General features: G+C 37.6%; 1 protein-coding gene across 8 annotated transcripts in view; it reads left to right on the top strand.

Annotated features, from left to right (window-relative positions):
* The window catches only part of gapvd1 (GTPase activating protein and VPS9 domains 1), a 152,302-nt gene extending 145,931 nt beyond the window's left edge, over positions 1-6,371 (top strand). For all 8 annotated transcript variants that reach the window (XM_053624789.1, XM_053624788.1, XM_053624790.1 and 5 more), the window contains 2 exons: positions 3,657-3,854; positions 5,176-6,371. In XM_053624789.1, coding sequence (XP_053480764.1) covers positions 3,657-3,854; positions 5,176-5,316 — 339 coding nt within the window. In that variant the 3' untranslated portion in view covers positions 5,317-6,371. The remainder of the gene's footprint in view (positions 1-3,656; positions 3,855-5,175) is intronic.
* Positions 6,372-14,520: the final 8,149 nt, after the last annotated feature.

The raw sequence follows: 14,520 nt of genomic DNA on the forward strand, positions 1-14,520 counted from the left end.
ATACTACATGAGAATGTCAGGGTATCTGTCTGTGAACTAAAGCTTAACCATAAGTGGGTCATGCAGCAAGACAATGACCCTAAGCACACAAATAAGTCAAAGAAACTGGAACAAAGAAATTGTTAAAGCAGAATAAATGTTTTGGAATGGCCAAGTCAAAGTCCAGACCTTAACCCAATAGAAATGTTGTGGAAGGACCTAAAAAGGGCAGTTCATGCAAGGAAGCCCATAATCACGGAGTTGAAGCAGTTTTGTAATCCTCCAACCCACTGTGCAGGATTGATCACCAAGTACCAAAAATGCTGGATAATTTTTTTTTTTTTTTTTTTTTTTTTTTTTTTTTTTTTTTTTTTTTTTTTTTACACATATTTGGACAAGCAAACATTTGATCATCTTTGAAACACTGCCTGTTAATAAAGTTGAAATTCCTGAACAAAACTAGGTTTATTAATTCTTGAAAATTAGCTTTTTCAATCATTTATTCAACAAATATCAATAGATGTGATGCTCTTCTGTGGAAAAACTAAGCACATCCTTGGCCTCAGAAGCTAGTATTGCCCCCTTTAGCAGGGGATTGCTGGAAATTCTGACTACTCTTCCATGCAATATTCTTTCAATAGCCAGATGTTTGAGGATTTTCTTGCATGTACTGCTTGTTTCCACCCCCCCCCCCCCCCCCCCCCCAAATCTAGGCCTTGACTAGGCCATTCCACTGTGTTTAGGATCATTATCCTGTTGAAAGGTCCACTTTCGGTTCAACTTCAACATTTGGACAGATGGCCTCACGTTATCTTGAAGCACACTGTGCAGAATTAATGCAAGCTGTCAAATCCCTGAAGTATCAAACCCAAATCATAACATGTCCACCACCGTGCTTCACAGTTGATATGAGGTGCTTCTCCTGAATAGCTGTCATTGCTCTGCGCCAAACATGTCTGCTGTTACTGTGGCCAAACAACTTTATTTTTGATTCATCTGTCCAGAGCACATTATTCCAAAAGGCCTGGTCTTTGCCTGTATGCTCATTGGCATGGTCTTTTTAAACCCCTTGCCAAAGGATTTATAGAACTCTAGATCTTGGCATGATGACAATACACACCTCAATAACAAAGGCAACACCAGACATTAGATAAATGTCTGTTGCAGGTGTTCTAAATAACACCTGCACCCCCTAAGCAGGTTCTGATCACAGGCATCCAATCTTGAACACCTGATTCTATTTTTATTGATTTGAAGGTGTGATATGTAGGGGTGCACTTACTTTTTCAATGTGACTGGTCTGTTTTTGTTCATTTAACTTGTGAAAATTACTACAAATTATCATTTTGTGTGTTATTTGATAGTGTTTTGCCTTTATTAATGGGCACTGTTTCAAAGAAGATCAAATGTTTACTTGTCAAAAAACCCAACAATTTCCATGAGGTGTACTTATTATTTCCACATTATTGTGTGTGTGTAAAAAAAACTATTGTTTTTGCTTCATTTCTTTAATTGGAATCTCGTTCTGATTTTAGGACTTAGATGAAGATCTGATCACATTTCGGGTCAAATTTATGGAGAAATTCAGAAAATTTGTGAATGCTGTAAAATTTGTGAATGCTGTAAAGCATTCATAAAGTATATTTTACTGGTTCCAAACACTTCTTTTGCAGGTATGTGTCTTACCTACATTCTAGTGCTGATTTGTTCAATTCCAACAAGACAAATTCAAAATGAAGGCAAAATAAATACCAGCTGGCTGACTCGATAACTGAATTAATTTTCCTTGACATGCACGTGCAAGGCAAATCATTTTCGGTGTGTGAAATTGACTCCAAAGCTTTGGGGTTGTCTCTTATTTTGCAGTCCCTGGAATCGTCACTCAACTTTGATGTTACCTGACCTGACTTCACACACATGAATTCAAAATATATATTGTTTCTCCTTTGAAAATGAAGCAATGTAAACTTTCTCAATGCTACTTGTTTGGAAAAAAAAAAACATTTAACAATTGGTTCAAATAGATTGTAGACCAATCATTCATTTGAAATGTTAATTTTTAACCATTTGATTTGTCATAGAAAACTACCTAATTTTTGGCTAAAGTAGCATGAGACAATGTTTTATTTTTATTCTTTTGGTTTCCCATTTTCTCCCTAATTTGGTCTTGCCAGTTCTTATACATCAGTTAACTCCCCTCCCTTTCACATGACAAATACTGACCTGGGAGGGTGGGGCAAACACCAGAGGCATGGGAAGCCTACAGTATATCCGCACATTTTCACACTGCTGCTCATACAGTGTCACAGGGCAGCAAAACACGAGTACTATCTGCCCTTCTTTTGCATACATGACCTCACAGACACTCACAATTGGCTTGTATTGCTGTGATTGACCCGGGAGGAAAAATATGCCATCCCATGGTCACCCAGAGAGCATGGCGACATTTGTGTTTAACCATAAATGTACAGTACAGCTAGAAAACCAATTAAGGTAGGATAACTCAATACATAATTAATACATGTAATTCATCCAGGGACATAGCCCTTCTTATGTTTCTCACTTTCCTACAAACGAATGATTACAAATCATAATATTACATGAAAACATGTCGTGTCATGAGGCCAACAGCATATTGTAATGTGAAGAGTTCTTATATTCCAGAGGGCATCGTAATGTTTTCTCCATTGTAATATGCACTGCCATTTCTGATCAACTTTCCGTCAAATGTCAGTGTTTATCTAGTGTGCTTCATAACATAGTCCAACTAATCGGCAATGAAATTCATTGCCAGCTGTTTTTAGTATGGTATTTTATCGATTTTGTCAATTAGTTATTGGGCAAAATGTGGGCAAAACTGTCATTACTTATGTTCAATATGTGATTTTGGGAAATATTTGCATCTCTGTGAATTTTTTCCATGTTAAAGCTCCTGTTTTATTAATTTCATATTTAGCTTTCTACTATTAATAATCGCTTTGATGGTTAATTTACTATTGATTGCAATAGAAAATACTATGTTGGCCTTTCAGGACTAACCTGAGTATATGTGATGTCAGGTCATCCTAACTAACAGTCAGAGTTAGCAACTTGCTTACTTCAGCTCACCCAGCTTCTCTCATGCTCACTCAGTAACTTGTCTAAGGAACCCTGGGTGAACATCTACTTGGCATTTCAGCATTTCCTCTACAATTGCTATAGTAGTTTTTGTAATGTATGTATGTAATGGTGAGTAGTATTTTTAAAAGGCAGTGAGAGGACTGAGAATTAGCAGAGTGGATGCAGAGTTAGGCTAGTAAGTACAATGCTGATGAGGGTAGCTTTTTAACCTAGCTGGAAGTTGTCAAGTTGGACTCCTGTTCATGCAGCGTATTTGACAAGCATTTCCACCATTTCAGGTTTAAGGAAAGCATTAGTAAACTAGGTATAAGGAGAGGTACTGAACCTCTCCCCTAATTTTTTGTTGTTAATTTTTTAGCTTATGCATCGCAGGTTTAATATATAAACTCAGTAAAATAAATTAATAAACTTAGCATGTGGCAAAACTAATTTCTCTCAACCCAAGAACTCAAAAATCAAATAATTGTTTATAATTTAATAGGAGCATAGCTGCACATGTGTCACACCTCAAAAACAAATCCCTTCCAACATGCGAGTTGTGCTCTGTGTGCCTATAGGTGTATATGAGAGAGGCTCCATGGCCTACTGCACAGGCAGAGATCAGGACGATCAGTGCATACAAGACACCTCGTGATAAAGTGCAGTGCATCCTGCGCATGTGCTCCACCATCATGAATCTGCTCAGCTTGGCCAACGAGGATGCTGTGCCTGGAGCTGATGACTTTGTCCCTGTGCTTGTATTTGTCCTTATAAAGGTGAGCAGAGTTAAAGGCTTGCAAAATTCAATACATTAATGAAGAAAAATGTTCTCCTTGATGACCACAGTACAGATATTTGACCAGCTTTACTAACATAATTGACTTTTATAGGAAGCACCTGTTCTCTCTTTATGCTTAGGGTCTTTATCACCCTGCCCTAAATACAGTGGTGCATGGCCACTGTGTCTTGATCTTTAGAAGGAGCTACTGTGTAAAAGAAAGTGAATGGAAAAAAAAGCCCACACATGCACGCAAATTTTTAAAAAACTGTCACAGACTTACCAACCTTTATGCACTTTTTAACAGGAGCTATAATTTATCACTCAAAGACACATTTTTTAAAATAAATAAATAAATCAATAAAGCTGAGAGCCATATGAATATGGAATGATTGACAGTTGTGTAGGTCTTTTGAACTTTTCAGTAATAACTGATCCTCAGAGACCCCAATCCCGCTTTAAACCATCTAGTCTCACTTTTCCTGCTTGAAAGATGCGGTGTCCTTGTGTTCTGTCACAGTAAATAAAACATATTTTATTGCACATTTATGAAATGGAAAATGAAAAGTCAGTGTGTGTTTGACTAACCTTACACAAGTATATAGTTAAGATCAGTTTACCTATTTAGTTTAATTTTCATTTATTTTATTAAGGATGCCACCAAAAGCTTCATCCAAACATGGTCCAAAACATCACTTTTTTGGCCAAAAAAGTTTGTAACTTAGACTTGATTTGTGTAAGGACTATACTGAAAATGTACTGCTGCCAAATCACTGTGCTATATGGGAAAGAATGCACTTGAGACCATGGTGTTATTTGAAAATAATCCACTTGGGGTTTGTGTGGAGCCATATGACACCACCTCGGTCATTTCATATAACAGCATGGTTATTCCGCATATAGCACAGAGATTGGGGCTTTGAATCTGTTGTTTTTTATTCCATACCTAATTCATCCTTAGAGGTATCAATAGTTTATAACATTAAAACTGTTAATGTACAGTGTAAATTATAGATGAACACATTCACTCCAGCAGCCGCTTCCCTGTGTTTCCTGCATTCTTGGTCAACGTCTTGAGTAGGGCCCCATTATAAAACATTACTTTTCAGGTATAACTAAAGCTGTTTAAATTAGTGTATCTTTAAAGTCTAGATATTTAACAAAAGAAAAGCAGCTTTTTCTGTAGCTGTATATTCTGTGTATTTCCACTTTTTCAGTTATTTCAGGATGAGTCTGGTTACATGTTATGTTACAGGTATGTCATGCATACATGTGTTCTCCAGTATAAATGCCTGTCTCTTGCTCTCACTTCCTTCCAGGCAAACCCACCCTGCCTTCTGTCCACCATTCAGTACATATGTAATTTCTATGCCAGTCAGCTGAGTGGGGAGGAGTGCTATTGGTGGATGCAGTTCACAGCCGCTGTTGAATTTATTAAAACCATTGACGAGCGCAAGTGAAGCAGAACAGCCACCTGTATGGGCAACTGTTGAAGGAGAAAAAGATGAGACTTCACAACCAACTGCACTGTCTTTCACTAAACCCACACAACAAGGCACTGCTTCATTTTGACTAGCTTATTTAACTATTTAGAGCCACAGAGCGTTGAATGTTTAAAAAAAAAAAAAAAAAAAGAGAGAGAGAAAAAAAGTGCCATTATATTAAAAAAAAAAAATGTACAATTATGTGAGGTGATGTAGTTAGATTTAACTGTAGAGGATGAGGGGTACCATATATTAACCTTAAACTAATTTTGGACTCTATCCTTTAGTTTGAGTGAGGTGGTTGGACTTACTTTGTGTTTTTTGTTTGTTTGGTTTTTTTAATGATCACTATTTAACCTTGATATTTAAATATCTCAGTGAATTAAAGAAGGGACCAGCCTTTTTGATTGTGTACTTATATTAGTGGAGGCAAGCTTAAGAGAAGAATTAAGAACCATGCATTCTCATGTACATTTTGCAACCATTTATCATTTAAAACCCTCTATCATAATGCAGACTCATAAATATCACTAGCATATCACCCTCTTGCAGGTTTTGTGATTACTTGCATCACGCTTTTTAAAAAGGCAGTTGGTTAAATTTATGTAAGCTGGTGGTCATGTTAATTTTGCATTTCTCTTCCTTGACAAGTAAGGGCATGCATAGTTATATAACTAAAAAGTATATTTATTCTTTGTTTTATATGTACTGTTATTTTTCAAATTGGCCATTGGGTGAGACAAATGAAACAGCCCCTGTGGAGATATATTGCTCAAATTATGTGAATATACTGAAACTGAAAAAACAGGGTTTCCTTGTGTGAGCAAATGAATTTGTGTATAACCCAATATTTGCTTAGCAAACTTCTGGTTTGCTTTACCATTTTAATTTTAATTAAATTTTAGTAATTTAGTTTTGGTAGTGGTGTATGTTTTCAGCCACTTATAAATTCTGTGCTGAATATAACAACCAAGATGCTGCCAGTAGATCTTGTGATTGATACTTAAAGCGATTACCTTCTTGTCTTGTCTCTTTTATATATATATATATATATATATATATATATATATATATATATATATATATATATATATATATATATATATATATATTATATTATATATATATATGAATGACATTTTTATATAGTTTTAGATAGAAAAAAATCCCCTGTAATTGGCTTGTGGCTTAGTGCATAGTGATTGAAAATTTGAAAAACTTCAAGTGAAACTATCAAGTACAATTAAGTGGACCCATTAACTTTTTGTTTCTTGTTCACACTGGAACTTTCATTTAAGTGGAAAAGATCTCATAAAAAGTTTCATTTACTAGTCTCATTTATGATTATTTTAAGAAAGAACTAAAATAAACTGTAATGCCTTTTATTGTCCTTCCAATATGTTATTTTTTACTCTCTTCCTTCTAACTTGGATTTCTCATTTAGTTTATTATGTTCTAATTAGCAAATGCCACCTACAACAAAGACCTTAGTTTGCAGCATACTTGAAAGTTCATTAAAAATATATTTTTAATGCGTTTTTGTCACAATCTTTTGGTTCCACAAATCTTTTATCTTTCTTGGAAAATCTAGTTGCTTAATTATGCATTTTGCTAGTATGGTTAATAATAAGGTTGGTTGTAGTGTTAAATTTTTCATTCTATTGTAAAATGATGCATTATATCTAAAAAGTTTGACTTGGGACTATAGTGCAATTTATGTAAAAGCTTTATAATCTTTGACCAGTCTTTGTCCACTACTCTTTGATGTGCATGATTAAGCACATGGGTGAAAACTGTCTGATCTAATATAAATCTGTATATAATTCTAAAACAACTATTAAACTTTTTTTTAGTTTGTAATTGTAAAAGAATAAATGTTCTTGCTGTTTTGCAGCAGTATATGGCGAAAAAAGTTTGGGCCTAGATTAATCTGGCGTTAAGGAATAAGAAGACAAAAGGAATTTTGAGTGCCGGACCTGTGGCTCTTGAGATATGGGCCAAACATGCGCTATAGTGCTACCATCAGGCCAATTGGGCATATCTCACTTGCCTGTTTTCAGGCACGTCTGTAGGACTTGGGTCTTTAGGTTTGGCCTGCAGGGTTCAGTGGAGAATCGGAAGAAAAAGAATATAGCTGCATGGTGCAATCTGCGGGGGCCAAGCATCATGTGAAGATCACACGACAAGTAGCTAGTTCTCACAGCGTTGCATAAAATACTAAAGCAACCATAGATGCACATACTATCTGATTACAATCAAAATCTGTGCCTGTGTTCTGTGCAGGTATGTTTGGGTCATGATGCATTCCTGTGGAAGAAACATCATGTAGAACATATTTGATGTTACAGATTTTGATCTATTTAAAATAAGTGAGATTGGATTGATGATGCAATGGGTGTCACATTTTGAGCAAATACAGGAAGTGGATTGACAGTAACGTTCAGTATTTTCATCAGACATTTAGCTAGAATTTAGGAATGGTTTTTTTGGTTTTTTTAAACAGCTATAAGCCCTGTCTTTGATAGACTTTATTTTGTGTGCAATTATTCCCAAACTGTGGCCTTTAATGTTGGTAACATTAGAAAATAAAAGTTTTATACAGAATGTCAAGATTAGAATCCATATAAACCAAAGGTTTCAAACTAAAATTCTGTCCACATCAGCATGCTTTTGAGGGCCCACTCTGAAAGTCAAATAGGATGTTTCTAAGGGGACAAAATGGCAAGTAGCACCTATTCTATGTGAACTATTGACTATTCTGTTGAGTATGTAATGGAGAAGTCATCATGTTTTACTTTTAGAGGTACTATAATGCTTCAACTTAGAGCAAGAATTCTTTATAATATGCATGCTACCCCGACACTGATACATTTCTGTGGTTATATTGATAATCATATAGTTCTTCATAGGTATGATTGATATGTGAAGGTGATGTGCCCCTTTAACCTTGAATGTAATTATATTAATGAGTATAATTATTAGTATTACTGAAAGATGTATTTATAGAACCTGGCTATCTTAACACTTCATTGGATTATGTTTAAGTTGAAAGAGTGCTATGAATGCTTTTCAGTGTATTTTTCATTATATTACTTATTCAAAATTGTACTAGATTCCAGATGGTAGAAAGGTGATTAGTTAAATTGATTATGAAGTATTCTGTCAATTACAGACTCAAATCATAGCGACTAGAATGGTGTCAAGGAGAAACTTAAATTATGTCATGAAAGGTAAGTAGGGTTCTTGAGTCTAAGTGGGAGTTAGTATAGTTACGAATTTCCTGTTTTGTTACTAATTAATTCCCACTGTTTATTTAGTAACAATCAAAACTGTCACTTCCTAACAATAAGGTTCCAGCACTACTTGCTTAGACCCATGAAAATTCTAACGATTCCAACAGGGTTACAAATACTTCATGCATGTACCCCTAATAATAAAGAATATCATCTTGCAGTAGTGCTTTACTTTGGGGCTTGTGTTGGGGCTGTTTCTCTGCTCCCTCTCCTGTGTTTGGTAACGTATTCATGTTAATCACACATTCATTGGTTGAGCCAGCTCTACACCCAGTTATATTATTCTATAGGATGTTGCCTGGAGGTTGTTTGCAGCTCAACACATGGAAGAAGGTGAAACTCCTGTTCTGTGCCCAAGCAAAGGCACAAATACACAGCCAACCATAATCTCCACCAACGTAGAAAAATTATAAACCTTCCGTCACTTATCCTAAGGTGTTGGTGAGCGCTGGCTCTTCTGCTTACCTGTACTGCACAAAGATTTTCACTAAATACCTGAGCTAAGTGCATTCTGGTTGTCTTGTTTTGGCTGCCACATTACCCACACACACAAACATCACAAAAATCACAAAAATGACAACTGGTATCAGAAGAGTAACAAAACATGATTTTAGTCTGCTAAAGTGGTGTTCAAGTTACAGTAAATGCAGTTTAGATGTCACAATTTGAAGAAATAATCAGGAAATTCAACAGACACTAATGAGATAGCACTGCACACTGGCACGGTTCTTTCTCCTCATGGAAGCTGCAACAAATGGCCAGGTGACTTCAATATGAGAACGCTGATAATCACATGGGGCCATATCACCATTACAGAGTGAAAACAAATTACAATATTTAAAAAATAAATAAATATATGTTTTTTTATAATGTCACTGATGAAGTTGTTGTAAAAGCTGGAGCTGTCACTTCTGGTCCTGACCAACATAGTTTAAAGTAGTAATGGATAACTAAAATAAAAGTAATCAGCAAATGTAAATGATGCTCACACCCATACTACAGCAAATGGCAGAAACTAACCTTGTATTCCTGGAAGGCCAGCATACTGGAAGACCATCAAAGAGGCATTCTTATGTAAATGTGTCCCAACCAGCCCCATGAGTGGTGGTCCTTTTGCTGCAGAACTGGAGATGATACAACAGCGAGCACATAATGCAGGCCCCAGCAGAACAATTCTCGATCAAGACCCTACTGTGAGATGCAGAGACAGTTAGCATGGTTTCCAGCGCACAACATCAGCTTATCCTGGTGATTACAGATCTCATGGCTCCAGCCAGCAACCCCAGCATGCTGCTACAGAAGGTTCCAAGGTCAAGTTAGCACTCTTTGATGGCACTATAGACTGGGAATCATTCCTTTTGCCATTTGAATGGCTAGCAAGAAAGTGCAATTGGAACAGCACTGCACAGTGCTGCCATTAAGTACTTCTGTTCTCTATCGGAACACATTCAGGAAGATTAGACTTTATTGAAGGAACAACTTACTCAGCATTTTGGCCAAAGTGGCCCTCTAACTATAACTAGATGGAAGCTGATGGAGCTATGGCAACTCAGAGTCCTCAGCTATTATTGCAGAAGAAGTTAGGCAGCTGCTCACTTGCATATCTTGGAGAAGACTTAGAGCTTCAAGACCAACTTGCAATTGATGCATTTCTGAAAGTACTCAAAAACCAAAAGTGGCTTATGAGGTAATGTATCAAAGACTCACACTCAGTGTTTGAGGCTCAGCAACTTACAGAAGCACATGAAAATATTGTGGGCAGAGAATTTGTTACAAGGAGTTGAGCTAGATGTATATCCTGGGCTGATGAGGATGATACATCTGTGGACCATCCTGTAGTGTTTAGAGCCCAAGCTACATCACTGTGGACCAGTTTATGACACTGACTTTTTTTTAAAAAAATGCATGTTTGGCTGACTGTGAAAAAGATCAAACAAACATATGTGACTGCCAACCATTAACAAGTTTCGATGGAAAAGCTAAAGCAGATTCAAGTCAAGCTGGATGAACCTACAACTTCAAATCAGTTAGGTTGCTATGCGGACAATCAGGAGAGGTGACAAGGGTGCCAACCTATACAACAAGGAAATTGACCCAGAACAGTTCTCCAAGTCCCAATCATGATGTTGTTTCCTTGTGTTACAGATGTGGTGACGAGGGACATTTCAAACAGGAGTGCAAGAGATCTCCAAGCACAACCGTCCAGCACAACCTTGGTGCTAAAGAGCTTGGCCCAGCTACCTCCATAGGAAGTCATATCAACCAAGGAAATCAATCCCCTACCACACAAGTTGGCCAATGTCATCTAGAGCACCCAATCTGCTGATAGCTCTGAAAGTCAACTAGCCAAACCATAACCCTAACATAATAGTAAACCTAGCCCAACCCTAGACAAACCCTAACACTCACATTATAGTAACCCTAGCCAAACCCTAACTCTTGCACAATAGTAACCCTAGACCAACCCTAACATTAGCATAATAGTAACCCTAGACCAACCCTAGCCCCACCCTAATGCTAGCATTGTAGTAACCCTAGCCAAACCCTAACACTAGCATAATAGTAACCCTAGCCAAATCCTAACACTCGCATTATAGTAGCCCTAGCCCAACCCTAACCCCAGCATAGTAGTAACCCTAGCCCTAGGATTAGGGGTTAGTGTTAGGGTGGTTAGGGGAAAATAAAAAATTTTATATGAGTAAATTCCCTTAAGAGTACGGGCACACTTTAAAAAAACAAAAAAAAACAAACAAACAAAAAAAAACAATTTTGTATTTTAAAAAAAGGAAAGCTGGAAGAGGTATTGGTAACTTAAAAAAAAATTTGATTAACCATGCATATTGTGTGGTTACACCAGGCCTGGCCTCTGGACTGCATGGCCAAAATAAACTCAACAAAACGTAGTCTAGAAACAATTTAACCAAGATTTTATAAATCTCTAAAATGACAATAAATAGACCCTCTAGCTAAGCCAAATCTACACCCCTCTCTATGCATACTTATCCTGAGATCTGGGACTCAAAGCCAAATCATCAACTTTATTCACTTACAAAGAAGGTTCCGTAAGTATAAATGGATGCCTGGTTGAGAATTGAAGTTAATTATCCAGAATTAGGTTCTATTAAGTGGGACTAGGAAGAGGAAAGTGGGAAAAGGAAGATTTAAGGACCCAGGAACAGGGTTGGGATTGAGGTTAGGTTTTTGGATGGGTACAGGAATAGAGGTTAAGGTTAGGTTTGAGGATGGGTACAGGAATCAAGGGTTGGGGTTAGGATTAGGGATTGGGGTTGGGTTTAGGGATTAGGGGCAGGAGGTTTTAGCGCTGGAAAAAGTTTTAAGATTCAATATTAGGGCAAAAGGGCAGGGGAGGGGTTATGAAAAAAAATTATAGAAATTGACACAAATTGATCATAAAGATTAGATTTAATTAGAATTGAATCTCCTGGGACTATACAGTGCATCCGGAAAGTATTCACAGCGCTTCACTTTTTCCACATTTTGTTATGTTACAGCCTTATTCCAGTATGGATTAAATTCATTATTTTTCTCAAAATTCTACAAACAATACCGCATAATGACAACATGAAAGAAGTTATTTGAAATCTTTGCAAATTTATTAAAAATAAAAAACGAAAAAAAGCACATGTACATAAGTATTCACAGCCTTTGCCATGACACTCAAAATTGAGCTCAGGTGTATCCTGTTTTCACTGATTATCCTTGAGATGTTTCTACAATTCGATTGGAGTCCACCTGTGGTAAATTCAGTTGATTGGACACGATTTGGAAAGGCACACACCTGTCTATATAAGGTCCCACAGTTAACAATGCATGTCAGGGCACAAACCAAGCCATGAAGTCCAAGGAACTGTCTGTAGACCTCCGCGACAGGATTGTATTGAGGCACAGATCTGGGGAAGGGTACAGAAACATTTCTGTAGCATTGAAGGTCCCAATGAGCTAGGCCTAGCTAAACCCTAAGTCTAGCACAATAGTAACGCTAGCGCAACAATAACCCTAGCATAATTGTAACCCTATCCAAACCCTAACCCTAGCATTATATTAACCCTAGCCAAACCCTAGCATTATAGTAACCCTAGCCAAACCCGAACACTCGCACTACAGTAACCACAGCCCAACCTTAACACTAGCATTATAGTAACCCAAGACCAACACTAACATAATAGTAACCCTAGCCCAACCCTAACACTTGCATTATAGTAGCCCTAGCCCAACCCTAACACTCGTATAATAGTAACCCTAGCCCAACCGTAACACTCGCATTATAGTAACCTAGCCCAACTCTAACTCTAGCACAATAGTAAACCTATCCCAACCCTAACACTAACATTATAGTAAACCTAGCCCAATCCTAACACTAGCAATATATTAACCCCATCCAAACCCAAACTCTCGCATTATAGTAACCCTAGCCCAACCCTAACCCTAGCTTAATAGTAATCCTAGCTAAACCCTAACAATCGCATTATAGTAACGCTATCCCAACCCTAACACTTGCATAATAGTAACCCTAGCCCAACCCTAGCATTATAGTAACCCTACCCAAACCCTCACACTATAGTAACCACAGCCCAACGGTAACACTAGCATTATAGTAACCCTAGCCCAACCCTAATACTAATATAATAGTAGCTCTAGCCAAACCCTAACTCGCAAAATAGTAACCCTAGACCAACCCTAACCCTAGCATAATAGTAACCGTAGCCAAACCGTAGCACTCACATTATAGTAGCCCTAGCCCAACCTTAACACTAGCATAATTGTAACCCTAACCCAACCATAACACAAGCATATTAACCCTAGGCAAACCCTAACACTCGCATAATTGTAACCCTAGCCAAACCCTAACTCTTGCTTTATAGTAACTCTAGCCCAACCCTAACACTTGCATTATAGTAACCCTAGCCAAACCCTAACACTAGCTTAATAGTAACCCTAGCTAAACCCTAACTCTAGCACAATAGTAACCACAGCACAACCCTAACACTAGCATTATAGTAACCCGAGCCCAACCCTAACACTAGAATAATGGTAACCCTAGCCAACCCTAACATTAGCATAGTAGTAACCCTAGCCAAACCATAACTCTAGCACTATAGTATCCTTAGCCCCGACCCTAACACTTGCATTATAGTAACCCTAGCCAAACCCTAACACTCGCATAATAGTAGCCCTAGCCCAACTCTAACACTTGTATAATAGTAACCCTAGCCCAACCCTAACCCTAGCATTATAGTAACCCTACCCAAACCCTCACACTATAGTAACCACAGCCCAACGGTAACACTAGCATTATAGTAACCCTAGCCCAACCCTAATACTAATATAATAGTAGCTCTAGCCAAACCCTAACTCGCAAAATAGTAACCCTAGACCAACCCTAGCATAATAGTAACCCTACCCTAACACTAGCATAATTGTAACCCTAACCCAACCATAACACAAGCATATTAACCCTAGGCAAACCCGAACACTCGCATAATAATAACCCTAGCCAAACCCTAAACACTCGCATAATAATAGCCCTAGCCAAACCCTAACACTCACATTATATTAACCCTAACCAAACCCTAACTCTTGCATTATAGTAACCCTAGCCAAACCCTAACCCTAGCATTATAGTAACCCTAGCCAAACCCTAAACACTCGCACTATAGTAACCACAGCACAACCCTAACACTAGCATTATAGTAACCCGAGCCCAACCCTAACACTAGAATAATGGTAACCCTAGCCAACCCTAACACTAGCATAGTAGTAACCCTAGCCAAACCATAACTCTAGCACTATAGTATCCTTAGCCCCGACCCTAACACTTGCGTTATAGTAATCCTAGCCAAACCCTAACACTCGCATAATAGTAGCC

Source organism: Ictalurus furcatus, chromosome 5 (assembly GCF_023375685.1).
Source record: "Ictalurus furcatus strain D&B chromosome 5, Billie_1.0, whole genome shotgun sequence".
Classification (NCBI taxonomy): domain Eukaryota; kingdom Metazoa; phylum Chordata; class Actinopteri; order Siluriformes; family Ictaluridae; genus Ictalurus; species Ictalurus furcatus.